Source organism: Helobdella robusta, assembly GCF_000326865.2.
Source record: "Helobdella robusta unplaced genomic scaffold HELROscaffold_28, whole genome shotgun sequence".
NCBI classification, from domain to species: domain Eukaryota; kingdom Metazoa; phylum Annelida; class Clitellata; order Rhynchobdellida; family Glossiphoniidae; genus Helobdella; species Helobdella robusta.
Genome location: NW_008704435.1, coordinates 1,758,062 through 1,771,973, shown reverse-complemented (window position 1 = coordinate 1,771,973; position 13,912 = coordinate 1,758,062). Strand labels below are relative to the sequence as shown.

The following is a 13,912-nucleotide window of genomic DNA, read 5'->3' as shown; positions in this document are numbered from 1 at the left end:
TTTTATGTGATTCTTTATAGCGCCAGTTTGTACGTGCATCGTGAGTCTTCTCGATAACTTGGTCGTCGTCATATCAATATACTCAGAATTATGGTGCACACTCACCAATATTACATTTGAACAAATATATTAGACGGCTATGATCCATTATCGATTCTCTGGTTTATTAGTGCAGTTGTTTTTTTTATCACGAGAAATGACGTTCTTTGGTTGGAGTAGTATATTCGTAGTTTAATACTATCGTTTTCGCTGGTTGCTTGGACGTTATTTTTTATGATTCTTTTCAGGATTTTTTCTTCCTGTTCGAAAGCGGTTGACATAATTTAAATGAAAAATTAAATATATATATATATAAATGAATATATATATATATATATTTAATTTCTTTATTGCGTATAAAGAAGATGAAAGAATTTTAAAAGGAATAATACGCAGAAACGTAGTAGCGTCAAATCCAATTAATAAAGTTGTTCTTCGAATTTACTATCAAAATTTAAAAAACATCCCAACTAATCATGAAAAATAATTGCCTGCCTGCAACTACTCAACTACAACAAAGTCATCTAATATATGAATATAAATGCTCCGTCGGTGAATGTTCGCACCGCAACAATGCTTCATATATTGGAATGACAACTACCACATTGTCAAGACGTTTGACCATGCATCTACAAGATGGAGCAATTAAACAACATTATCAACAACAGCATAACATCACTTTAACACGACAAATGTTAAATAACACACAAATAGTTTATTGTAATAACAACATCACAAACCTGAAAATAGCTGAATCAATTTTCATACAAAGCAAAAATCCCTCCATGAACATTCAAGTACAGTCTAACAACATTCTACCTTCAAATAGACTACTAAATAAAAACAACAATCATTATAATTATAACAACAACAATTACGACAACAGCAATAATTATAACAATGTTATCACCAATAATATTGATGATGTAAACAACAATCATACCAATAGTGACAACTTCAACATGAACAACACCAACAACAACATCAACAACAACATCAACAATAACAACAACAGTGCCAACACTGTAGATACCAATGCTACAACCCACAGCGCAAATATCAGTTGCAATTGGAACATCATCAATAGTGACAACCCTAACAACAACATCAACAACAACAACAACAGCATGAACAATAACAACAACAACAGTGCCAACAATGTAGATACCAACGTCACAACCCACAGCGCAAATATCACTTGCAAATGGAACATCATCACTAGAAGCAAGAAGAACCACAGCGATGATAATAATAATAATAACGTTAACAATAATAATAATGTTTTTCAATATTGTCAAAATAATATTAATAATATGTAGTTAATTAAATAAATTAATTCGTTGATATTTATCTTAACAACCATAATATAAACAATCTTGCCGTTAAAAATTTTAAAAAATTTTAAAAATCGCGTTTTATATTGTTTATAGTTATTAAATTTACTTTATTGGTTTTCTGTTTTAATTAAATAATTTATATAAATTAATAATTACTTGTTCCTTTATATCAAATATCTTACATACCTTATATATAATGCACTGAAGATGAGTTATTTATAACTCGAAATAGCTATTTGCAAATTTATTTAATAAAAATTTAAAAAAAAAACAATAAAATGTCTAATTTCTCGAAAATTAATAAATTAAAAAGAAATATGAAAAAGTTGAACAATGTTGAAAGTAGTGTTGAATTTTTGAAATGTTGCGTTAACAATAGTCTGTTACCAAAATATATATATATATATATATATATATATATATATATATATATATATATATATATAACTTCGTATCTGTGTCATTCATCTATAATGTAATATATAATATGAATACACATAATAATTATACACTCTAATGCAGAATCCATTGTTTTCTCAGACTGATTTACGCTTTGACGGATGTAATCTTCAATATCAATTAATTCAAAAAATTATATTTTTTCCAAAAGTTCCTTTTTATTTGTTTCGAGATAAATACTTAGTTATAAAACTTACCTGCTTTTAAAAATTATTAACTCGCTCTAAGTTACAAAATGAATAATACCACCAAATTAGCTTTTTTCACTCATTTAGGCTTAAAGTTCATGTTTGCTATTTTGGTAATAATATTTTTTAATGGAAATGATTTTTGTTTTGGCAAATGTTTTGAGAAACGTCTTGACTGTCAGTTAGCGGACAAATGTTGCTGCGATGGACCGTCGAGGCAAGCAGCATTCAAGAACACGCCATCCATCCAAGCGTTTCTTTCATGTTCCTGGATGTGTTCCAACAATGAACAGTGCCTGGCTTTCAACTTCAACAACGTCTCAGCAACATGCGATTTGTTCTTCAACTCGCTGAATTGTTTTCAGTTCATTATCGGCTGCGTTCATTTGCAATCGACATGTTTGTATGGGTTCCATTTATTTTTCATCACAGGTTTTGTCAACAATATTGATATTAAAAAATTTTCTTGTTCTCGAAAATCAAGCTCCTCGCGTGTTGACGGTGAATGCAGACGACCAGATTGATTCCTTGTATTTGGACGGAGTGCCACAAGAACGCATGCCCAACTGGGACTTTTATTATTCAGATGATTGGATATCCATCCCATTCAATGTTAAAGTTATCGCTGTTAGAGTTTCTAACTTCGCTGGTGCAGGTTGATGTTTCGTAGTGTATATTGATCTTTGACAGCATTAAAAAATTGATTAATTTCAGATTTGTGTTCGTTATTTCATAAACTATTGCGTCTTAAAATGTTACCTTTTTAATATTCCCTAATACCTGTTCTAATTGAAACTGTTTTCATATTTGACATTATTTTTTATATTGCTTCAATGCCAATCATGCAGATGCGCTTCCAAGTTTTGTTGTAGAATGTAAACCAAACTAATTCTATATATTCATTGAATCAAAATTATGAAAAATCGTGCCAAGCAACGTCTTTTTTAATTGTGTAATTGACATTGGCAGGAAGCTTTGAGGCGTACAGTGATGATGGATTCATTCGGACTGACACCACCTGGAAGTGTTTTCCAACAACTCCAGCCCTGGACTCCAACAACAACAACTGGTATGATGTGCACTACGACGACTCAAATTGGTTGCCTGCTATCAACCAGGAGCCGGGCTATCAATTTAAAGGAGCTTTGAAAATTTGGTCCAGAAACTTTCTCTTAGCCTACTGTCGAAAATTTTTTTGCATTTGACAATGATTGCACCACAAAGTTGTTGTACGATTAGTATGAAATGTTGATGAATACGATTCATTTTTAGTACCAACGTTACGAGTTAATAGCGGTAGTAAACAAATAGCTTCAAGCGATATCATCTTGTTTTAATAAAAATAATCCCAATTTTGATGAGTGAAACGTTAAAGATTTATTTTATTAAAAATTTAATTTATTAGAATGAAATTTTCACTACCAGAGAAAAGTAAAAAAGTTTGAAATTTTATGTTCTTGAAAGAAATTTGTTAAAACATCTAATAAAAGTCAGAAATGTTTTTTCACAAACATCACGAGTCTGTTACGGCCAGCAAGTCGGATTCAGACGATTCAAGCTTCTTCTTTTATTTTTGCATGCGCACTGTTTATTATTTTTCAGAAGTCCTGGACAGTTCTTACTCGGCGAATCATAGCAGGCACCAGAGTCAGCGTTGTAGCAGACCTTGCAGTAACTATCGCATGCTCTCCACACAATTCCAGTAAGCCCTGACGTCGATGGTGAACATCTGCTCCAATCTGCTCGTTTGTTTGTGTGTTTGAGTGCATGTATGCGTGTGTGTGCGCGTGCGTGTGTGTGTGTGCGCGTGTGTGTGTGTGCGCGTGTGTGTGTGTGTGCGTGCGTGTGTGTGTGTGGTGTTTGCGCGTTCATTCAAAAAATTACTAGATGGAATAAATTTAGTAATTTTAAATTTCAAATAGAACCTTTTTTAACATGCAATTTAATGGAAAAAATTTGTAACAGATAGACAACGAACAATGTTTATGGTGAAAGATAATTCTTAAAATTCTTATGGCGCTTCCCGATTTAATTCCTACCCTTCGTTCACACTTTTATGTTTGTTTATTATTATTTATTATTATTATTTTATTATTATTATTATATTGTTATAACCGTGCTACCGAACGCACTAGATTCTAGCGTATTCTAGAATGTTCTAGTGACTGGAGCATTCTAGAGTATGCTAGAATTGGACCATCGAGAAGAATCTAGAAACGACGCTTGCGAAGAGTATAAAAGCGCACGTCGCAAGAAGATTAGTGATATTCGTGATTAGTGAAATTCGTGATTTTGTGAATAGCGATTCGGTGAATTATTTAAAGCGATATTTGATTTGTTTGTTGACGTTGTCATAGATTTTGAACAATTTAAAAGTTAATTGTTGCGTTAATTTGAATTTGCTAGAAATAAACGATTAGTTGATTTCTTCTGTAAATAAAGTTTAATAACTAATAACTGTTTGGAGTATTTTATTCAATCGAAGATTTGAACCGTCGCATCGTAAATCGGTTACGACAGCGAGTATTATAACAATATTATTATTTTTATGTTGAATTTGTATTCTTTGTGTCTCAATTTATATGTTTGTGTGTGCAGATGTATGCATCTTTTACACTTGTTCTGTGGAATGTGTTTTTTGAGCGTTTGCATACTAAACAGTGTGTACTAATTGTTTGATTTATATATCTACCTTTCCTAATTGCATTGTATTATTAATTAACGTATTTTTTTCCTTTATCGACAAGGGGTTTTCCCTGGTTTTTTTTAATTAATAAATAAACAAAATTTTAAAATATTAAATTATGAAATTTAATTGCAGTGAGATGTTTAAAATATGACAATCAGCCCTAACCATCGTAGCACCCAGAGGCAGATGATTGAACGGATGCAGAGCATAGCAGCAGACAGAAAAGAACTGACAAGCCAGTGAAGAACTTCATGTTGGTGAACAATCTAAAAATGTTTGAAGAACTTTTACAAGTAACCGCGGCTTATATTGTGTGTAGTGTTACTAATAGTGTTAAGAACATTAACATACATGTAACATACCATATTTATAAATTTTATTTGTATACAAACAACTACAACTGCATATATTAACTTATGTCAATGCATTTACTTCGCACGTATATTTTCTGACTAATGCCATTGACGTCGTATAACACCAGAATATGCATTGGCGTTAAATCCCCAATTGAAATTACGGCGATGTTCTGTTTGTTTAAACCGAATGTTTGCTCATTTAATTCGTAGAATTTTCAATTATAAATTCGTTTTTTTACGCTCACATTTCAACTACTACAAATTGATTATTGAAGATAGGGTTTTGTGAAGGTCGATGGTCGCCAATGTCTCAATCAATCAACCAATCAATCAGTCAGTCAGTCAGTCATTCAGTCAGTCAGTCAGTCAGTCAGTCAGTCAGTCAGTCAGTCAGTCAGTCAGTCAGTCAGTCAGTCAGTCAGTCAGTCAGTCAGTCAGTCGGATCTAGATCTAGATTAAACAAACGTCAAACTGAACAAACAGTTAAATATTTGTTTAAACAAAATGTGAAAACCCCGACAAATTTACACGCAAAGTAATTGATCTCATCTGCTGATTAAAAAACACAAAGATGACTAAATGATTCTCCGTAACCTAAATTGATCGAATCAATACAAAACCCATGAGAGAGTAAAATTCATTTGTAGTTTTCCAATTGTACGTACTTAAATACACCATCGTAAAGTTCATGAAACACCTTTCACCGATGAAAAATATAGAGAAATAATTATTATTGGTAGGTTTGCAGTAAATTCAAATTTGTATTATTTAAAACAAATTTTGAATTGATCAGTGTAGAAGTGTTTTTAATTATACACACTTTTCAGATGCTAAAGGTACTATCGGTAATTTTGAGAAATCTAATTTCCATGTACAAGCTCCCAAAATATCGCATTATTTTCACTCTCACCGAGTGAAGTCATTTCTATTGGTTTGCATTATCAATCTAAAATATTTCTGCTAGTTTTTCTAGGTTTTTAACAAATTTTTTATTTTTTCGTTTTGCAATTAGCCTTTTACCCACCAACTTTCCCAGATGAGAGGAGGACCAAATGGACTCCGGTAACCCTCTATATCTTTCACTGACCAGAACTGTGCCCAGGCAAGCACTTTTCATATCTAGAAAGGCTGATTGAGATTTTTTTGGAATTCTTAACCAACGAACTCACGGAGTCACATTACAAGACGACTTTATGTTTTTTTAAAACTCTGTTTATGAAATTCTTCAAAGTTGCTCCAGTTACGATGAATTAAAATGACCAATCTCATTTTGAAATCAGCGCTTTCGACAGCAAACGATAGATTTTATTTTCAAAAAATAACTGCAAATCTTATAGAAAAGAATATATAACTATTGAATATAATATATAACTATTATTAAATATATAACTATTTAATTAAAAAAATATATTTATATAACTATGTAATATAAAAAATAAAATATTGTAATAGATACTTAAAATAAATTTTATATCTTTACATCAATTTTCTTTTGAAACGAGCGGTTGGATAATCGATTGAATATCGATGAACAATATTTATATATTTATACATATATCTGCGTGTTTCTGTCACTTTCACTAATAACTCATTCAAAAAAATGTGCATAGTTGTAGCTAATCTCATCTATGAATCTACTTCAGAAATGTAAATGTTTTGTTTGAAAGGAGGTTTCCTTTGAATGTTAAAATACATTGGTGTGGTAAATATTTAAAACGTTCAAACGGATTGCCAGAAGATATAACATGGGTGACAAATCCTCAGATAAACCATCTTCAAACAATAAAATGTGTGTGTCAAATGAACCTTTGCACACAAAAAAACAAGATAAAAATTCGCGTGAGTTGTCTCCATCTTGTTTTTTTATCAAAATTTAAATAAATGTTCATCTAACAATGAACTGTTAATAAAAATAATGTTATAAACGTTTCGAAATGTTTAATTCTAATGAATTAATTCTTGATAAAATATCTTCATCCCATTGAAAGACACCACTTGGTGCGGTTCAGTGATCATTCTCGTCAATTCAATGCTTGGGACGTCCATGTTCAACCTCCCACTTGTCTTTCATCAGTCGGGAGGAGTTGTAGTGGCCACAGCTGTTGAGATTGTGGGTTACTGTTATTATTGTTTGCTTATTATATGGCGTGAATATTGCATCCATATATTTTAACTGAAATTGGTAAAAATATTCAATTAAATAACTCATTTTTAATAAAGAGTTAATAAAATTAGGTTGGCGTAAATAATTCATCAAATCCGAAATGTTTTTAAAAAATTTAAAAAAAAATAATTAAGATGATATTTTGAAAAAATGTAAAGTAACATTTGTTGTTACCAAAATAACAAAATAGAAATTGATATATAACATTTGTTGAATTGTATTATTAAGCCTTGATAAACATTTATAAATATCCAACTTATTCAAATTCTTCCCGCCAGATCATGACTGTTCCATTAATTTTCCTTTCGCTGGCGTTTGTCCACTGTGCCAGGAAGCACAACTGCAGATCCTACCAGGAGGTAGTTTGCAAATACTGCGGCAAACAAATCAACGCCCTGAGTGCAATCATGTTTGTGCTGCTGATGTTCGGACTAAACGTCGTGTTGTTCATCTTCATAAGAGATCAGTGGGAGAAATGTTGGTTCACCATTTTGTTCTGCATTTAATTTTAATGAAAAATGATTTTCAAAATCAAGTTTTGCAAATGCTGCAAGTGAACTCTGTGTCCATAGAGTTCTGGTACATGGACAGGAAATTTATTACGATAATCTCCTCCATTGTCATCGTTCTTCCGCTTTGTTTCTCCAAGAGAATTGATTTTCTCAAATATGCAAGGTCACTTAACCAAATTTTAACTTAAAAATTTGATTTTAATTAAAGTGTTAACTTTTTTATATATACATACGACCTCTCACGTCTCGGGAGTTAAATTTTCAACTTGCGGGCACTCATGTGACTTTGTAGTTCGATCATATCACAAACACTACATTGAAACAGACCAGTTGGTGTTGTCATTGCACTTTTTTATTACATCTGTTAATTAACCACAACAGCTTAGAAGAGCAACGCATTTTCTCCAGTAAATCGAAAGATCTTTGTTGGGTCAACAAAAACAATGTAAAGCTTCGGTTTCATTTTACGGAATTTCCGATCTGTAAGCCTTCTACAAGACCACAGTAGACTTTCCACTTCTGAAATTTAATGGGAACTTTAAGTAAATCACAGAGTTCAAAATATGCAACCTTGATAGCTCTATTGCTAAAATCTTTCTTTACGAAGTGTGAAAAACAAACTACAGAAATAATACATCAAAGACTAAGTAAACATAACATATATAGCGGTTCAGAAGACTAGTGCCCGTGTGAGAACCACTGATTGACTTATAATCCTAGTACTCCCAACTTGATCATAAAACTGTTGGTTGATTCTACGAAAACCGTCTCATTATTCAGCTCATTTTAGATGCTGCTAACAAATCTTTGCTTGATTTGACAATCTGTCTTCTTTAAAAGCTTGTACCTATGACCTCGAGGTCCTCTTCTAGCCTCCAATTGAAAGAGTCCGGTAAATGGCGTATCCTGTTTTCCGGAAATCAATTTGTACGTCAGCATCATATCCTCTTTGCATCTTCTTTTCTCTAGAGTAGTCAGTCTATATTCTCTCAATCTATCATTGTAATAAAGTTTTTTAAGAACTTTTGATCATCTTTAATCTTTACAGATAAAACGCTTTTATTTTAAATAACTCTTGTTTTCAACTAGATTTGTAAAATGTCTAAATAAATTAAAAATAAAATTAATACAACTATTTTAAATAAAAAATTTTTGCGCTGAATTTTTCATTTTTTCCAACCAAACCTTTAGTTACGTTGGCATCTTGGCAGCCGTGTATTGTGTGGTGCTGATAACTGTTAAGTACTTCACGGGAGTGGATGGCTCGAAGGTAGGCCCTCTGAGGCACTGGTTGGTGAATCTCTGAAAAATGTTATGAATGATAAAAAAGTCAAATGTGTATTTCTATTTGCGTGTGTACGGTTTAGGAAAAAATATTAAGAAGAATGAAGAAATTGGTGCAAATACATTTTAACATGTTAAAAAGTTTGTTGTATGAGAATTTTTTCAAAATGTCAAAATGAAAACTTGAATTTGATCTGAATTTTCAGTTATTTATCAAATATTAGATGAATATATCGATAAAAAACATATAATTTTGATTCGTTAAGATTCGTTAATAATTTTTGATTCGTAGCTACGCTACGGTCACTTGAGAACTACAGACTTCACTGAACTTCTTGTTAAATAAATAACAATAATTATTATTAAATTTAATATAAAAATTAATTACAAATTAAATATTTTTTATTGAAACCACATTTTGAAGGCCAGACCGAGTTACTGACATCTTCTATGTGGTGCCGTCTTTCTCTGTGGGGTACCAGGTTGGTTTTTAAAAGAAATTCAATATCCAATTACTACCTATAAGTTTTTTTAGATATTAATTAAAAGTTAAAGTCTTCCATTTAAATTAATTGACAAAAATTTTAGACATAATGTTACAGTTCACTTTCTGAGTAAAAGCCTAATTAAATTATTTTTGAGAATCCTTTTTAGAATAACATTGATTCCAATTTTTAACATTTTTGTTTTCAAAACACGAAAATTATCAAGTTTTATGCCAAAATCAATTTTATACTTCCTGTTTTCCTCAGCCATTCAGTAGACTGACAATTACAACCCAAATATTTCAAAAAGCAATGAAAACATCAAATGACAATAGTTTCTTGTTGTCTATTATGATTATTATTACTTTATAGCAGAGGTGGGCAAACGTTTGAGAACTATATTACTATATTATGTTTGAAGGGCCACCTATGTACTTCAATTGCCAAATTTTTCGACACGGGGGAGAATTTTTTAAGATTTGTGGCTTCCTTTTTTGTTCATAATGTCTGGCTGACGATCTTTATTTCTTTTTTTTTGGTGGGCCGCTTAAAATAGCTTCGCGGGCCGTCGTTTGCCCCCTCGTGCATTATAGCCGTCATAAACAGTCCTAAAAAATTGTCAAACATATGGAACGCTGTTGTTTTGCAAACAATCGATTTTTCGTACACATTTTCACAAAGAACATTACTACAATAAAACAACAGTGACACGTTTTATTGATTGCAATTCTAATGTCATTGATTTGATGAAAAAGTTTAAATCTTTGGTTCATCAAATATTACACACCCATCCAGTGTACCGTAACTGTTGTACCAGTTTATTCATGCACTAAGGACCGGGATATGAACAACAACTTCACGAAAGCAGTTTTTGCGACGTTCATAATAATATTTTCATTCTACACAATGCTCGCTATCTTTGCGTATCTAACCTTTGGATCGTGTGTGCAGGTAATGCTGAAATATATTAAAGACAATTTATAATTGAATTAATATCGTGTTTAATTATTTTTGAAAAGAAATTTTTTGAACTTACTCAGAAAAAACCAGTGAAAATTAAAATTGAAAAAAAAACAAAAAAATGTTTCAATAACAAAATCTTTATTTAATACATGAAATCATTAAAACTGTTAAGAATAAATTAGAGTCATTGGGACCAAATTTATAAAAACATGTACATTTTCTTACACTTGCATGCCCAATACGGCACATAAAAGTATGTATATATAGTGATTTAAGTGAATGAGTCGGAATTGGTTTTTAAATTTCAACTTTATAAATGATGCTTGATGAAATTTTCTTTTCAGTCAGATATAATCTTGGCATACAAAGCTACACCAGATGTCATGGCTGCCGTATTGTCTGTCGCCTTGAAGGTGTACATGTTGTTTCCTGTCCCGTTGTTTCTTGGAAGGTTACAACAAATTTTAACAACCACGTTTAATGAAATCTATTAATTTGAGAAAAAATATGTTTTGTATAAAATAATCTGTCTAATTTTCAAACTAGGCAATTATAGAAGCTGTTTATTGCGTGATGCTTTATAAAACTCATTTCAAACGTAGCTGTGCCTTACAGTTTTTATAATCCAACGTCACAAATGGTTGCTAGACATTATAACATTGATGCATGCATTTCTTTAAATGTAGAGAACTGCATTAAATTTAGAAGAAAATGTGCGTGAAAATTTTTTAAAACCTTTAGAACTAGCTGAGACAATTGTGTGATTGTTCTATCGAAGCTCAACCAAACCAAAATGTAAAGTATATTATTCTATGAGACCAGATAAACTAGATTGAATGAATAAAAATAAAAATAACTCTTAAAAAATTATAGATAATAAACTTCATCCATGGAAACTATAAGTTGATAATAATTTGAAATAGAAATTCTCAAAAAAATAATGATCAAATTAATTATTTTAAATTTGTGTGCTTTTTATTAAAACTATTTTTCAGCAAATAAATGTTTAAAGGTAGATCTAAAAGAATTCTTCACATTTGAATGAAAAAAAGTTTTAAAGATTTTGTAACAAATCCTCTGCAAATGCCTGAATAAATACTGATAACTTCACACTAATGTTTACAAAGTTGTTAATAGCGAAATATCGCCATCGGTAGCACCAAGTAGCGATTTTGGTAACGACTCTACATTTGAAGCTGCACTGAAATCCCAATCGCTACCCACTACTTTTTAAAAATTTTCTATCATTTTCCAACAGAATGACTTTAGAAGAAATTTGCCAAAAACTTAAAAACATGAAATCAGTTGGAACAGAAGCTGACAGTGGCACAATTGAAATGACCGCCGAAAACTCAAACACCTGCAACAACGAACCTGCCGCCATAACAAGCACCGATGATAAGTTGGAGGTGAGACGTCGGGTCATGATAACGTTGTGCTGGTTCATTTCAACTTTGCTGACCTCTTTGTTCGTCCCTGACATTGACAAGGTCATTTCATTCCTCGGAGTCTTGGCTGTATGGTTTTCATTCATATTTCCTGGTTAGTAAAATAATATTTATGCTTTGCTTCAAACACGAAATCAACATTTTTAATTCACGCAATCCAAACAATGGTGTTAATCATGCACATCGTCATTGTCTCCCTGCTGGTGAGATTTACATGGGAACAAAATTCAGAAACAATTTTGAAGTTTTGTGAAAATATTACTAATTAGTAAATGTTTCAAGCATACATTTGTACGATTTCAACAGGCATATGCATTCTGAGATACATGTTGATGTACGACAATGGGTACAATCGCATCGACAACTTGGACTCCAACACAAATGATTACCAAAGCCTCGACGGCCAAACTCTGATTCCGTCAAATGAAAATGTTTTAAAAAGTAAATGCAAAAGGTACGCGAAACTTGCACTGCCCATCGTCTGCATCTTCTTTGGAATGTTCCTCTCAGTGATGTCTCTTGTGCAGAGCGTCATGAAGGTTGCCACTATCAATCCGTTCGATGCAATCTGCCAAGAAAATATTAATGGGAATGCGACTATTAGTTAACATTTAAAAACACTGAAATATTGTAGAAAATTATTTAATAAATAAGTTTGCATAATAAAGATGGAAAAAAATACTATAAAAATTTAATATTTCAAAATTCAAAGTTATGTCATAAAATGTAAGTTAGCAATTAATTTATTTCAACATAGTTTTTTTTATAAAATTTTTTTAAGCTCTTTAACAACTATTCAACATTTTAAAAAGTCTTGGTTCGTGAGATTATTTTGAAAGATGCATAATACAGACTCCTAAACTCTGACTGGTAAAGCTCATTACAGTGAATGTTCAAACAAACACTTCAAAACTGAGAGAGTCAAAAAATTTTGCTCACCAATTAGACGTTTATTATTTTGTATATATGCATTGTATTTGTTGTATTCTGTTCGTTGTTAGATCAGGAAAATGTTAATTTTTTAAGAGATTTAATACGGTGCTGCTTTCTTGAATGCCTCGTTACATCTGCAACACATCCGATTTTTCTTTTTTCACCTAGTCAAAATGTTTTCACTTGTTATGCTTTCCTCGGCGGAATGACGTAGCAAAGTCACCGATATGAAATGATATCATCCAGTAGTACTTATGTAACTTTCATGGTGAAGCAAGCTAGTATTATAACAAACTTTTGTAGTTAGTAACATTGTGTTTTTGTTCTTATTTCTGATTATTATTACTTTTTTATGAGACAAAATTGGAATTTTGACCAAACGAAATTTTTTCTAGCCGACAAGGTGCAAATTGTTTTGTGGGTATTTGAATGTTAATGAAAAAAAACACTACAAAAGATTACGATTGCAAGAATATGATTGCAAGTTTGATAATTTATTACCACAAATCAATAACTACTAAATTTATTTGATATATATTTAAAGAACTGGCAAAAAGTCAAAATACAAAAGTTTGATATATTCTATTTAAATGTTATATTCAAGAAGCAAATCAGAAAGAAGTTTGCTGTTTATGCATTTTCATACTTTTGTTTCTAAAAAATTATACTTTTTTTAATTTTATTAATTATTTTCTCTATTTTAACAAAAAAAATACTTGATTAAACATGTGTTGAATATTTTGCCAAGTGAAACCTTATTGCGCCTCACATCTCACTTATCTCGGGCTATGCCTGTGAAAAGAGTTTTGACGTTCGAACTTCATTGAGCCTTACTCTTGTCATTAACTTTTTGAATCTTTTTCTTAAAATCTGTTCAAACTTCTTGAAACTTACTTTTATTTCAAACTCTTTGAATCTTATTCATGAAGCTTTAGAGTTTATAAAGGTCATCTTCAAATGATCACTGCATAAAAATGCAAGAAATGTGGTCAACAATTGGCATTATTTAACTAAAAATTGCAACAGATCCGCATGCAAGACAGTTGGGAAGACTG

The 13,912-nt window shown here is 31.3% G+C and overlaps 4 protein-coding genes across 4 annotated transcripts; 3 read left to right on the top strand and 1 right to left on the bottom strand.

The window, feature by feature from the left end:
• Window positions 1-1,001: 1,001 nt before the first annotated feature.
• Window positions 1,002-1,358, top strand: HELRODRAFT_174041 (hypothetical protein; the record flags this gene model as incomplete). The annotated part of the gene is made up of 1 exon (XM_009020593.1): window positions 1,002-1,358. The coding sequence occupies one exon, from the start codon at window positions 1,002-1,004 to the stop codon at window positions 1,356-1,358; it is 357 nt and encodes a 118-aa protein (XP_009018841.1).
• Window positions 1,359-1,654: 296 nt separating this feature from the next.
• HELRODRAFT_174040 (hypothetical protein) lies at window positions 1,655-3,228 on the top strand (the record flags this gene model as incomplete). Its single annotated transcript, XM_009020592.1, has 4 exons — window positions 1,655-1,754; window positions 2,111-2,422; window positions 2,508-2,678; window positions 2,993-3,228. 4 exons carry the CDS (start codon window positions 1,655-1,657, stop codon window positions 3,226-3,228), a joined length of 819 nt encoding a protein of 272 aa, XP_009018840.1.
• Window positions 3,229-3,547: 319 nt separating this feature from the next.
• HELRODRAFT_80959 (hypothetical protein) lies at window positions 3,548-4,965 on the bottom strand (the record flags this gene model as incomplete). The annotated part of the gene is made up of 2 exons (XM_009020591.1): window positions 3,548-3,765; window positions 4,878-4,965. 2 exons carry the CDS (start codon window positions 4,963-4,965, stop codon window positions 3,548-3,550), a joined length of 306 nt encoding a protein of 101 aa, XP_009018839.1.
• A 1,848-nt stretch (window positions 4,966-6,813) lies between these two features.
• HELRODRAFT_174039 (hypothetical protein) lies at window positions 6,814-12,532 on the top strand (the record flags this gene model as incomplete). Its single annotated transcript, XM_009020590.1, has 10 exons — window positions 6,814-6,907; window positions 7,057-7,178; window positions 7,511-7,709; window positions 7,769-7,907; window positions 8,936-9,034; window positions 9,453-9,510; window positions 10,309-10,464; window positions 10,821-10,927; window positions 11,735-12,018; window positions 12,231-12,532. The coding sequence occupies 10 exons, from the start codon at window positions 6,814-6,816 to the stop codon at window positions 12,530-12,532; spliced, it is 1,560 nt and encodes a 519-aa protein (XP_009018838.1).
• Between the last annotated feature and the right edge of the window lie 1,380 nt (window positions 12,533-13,912).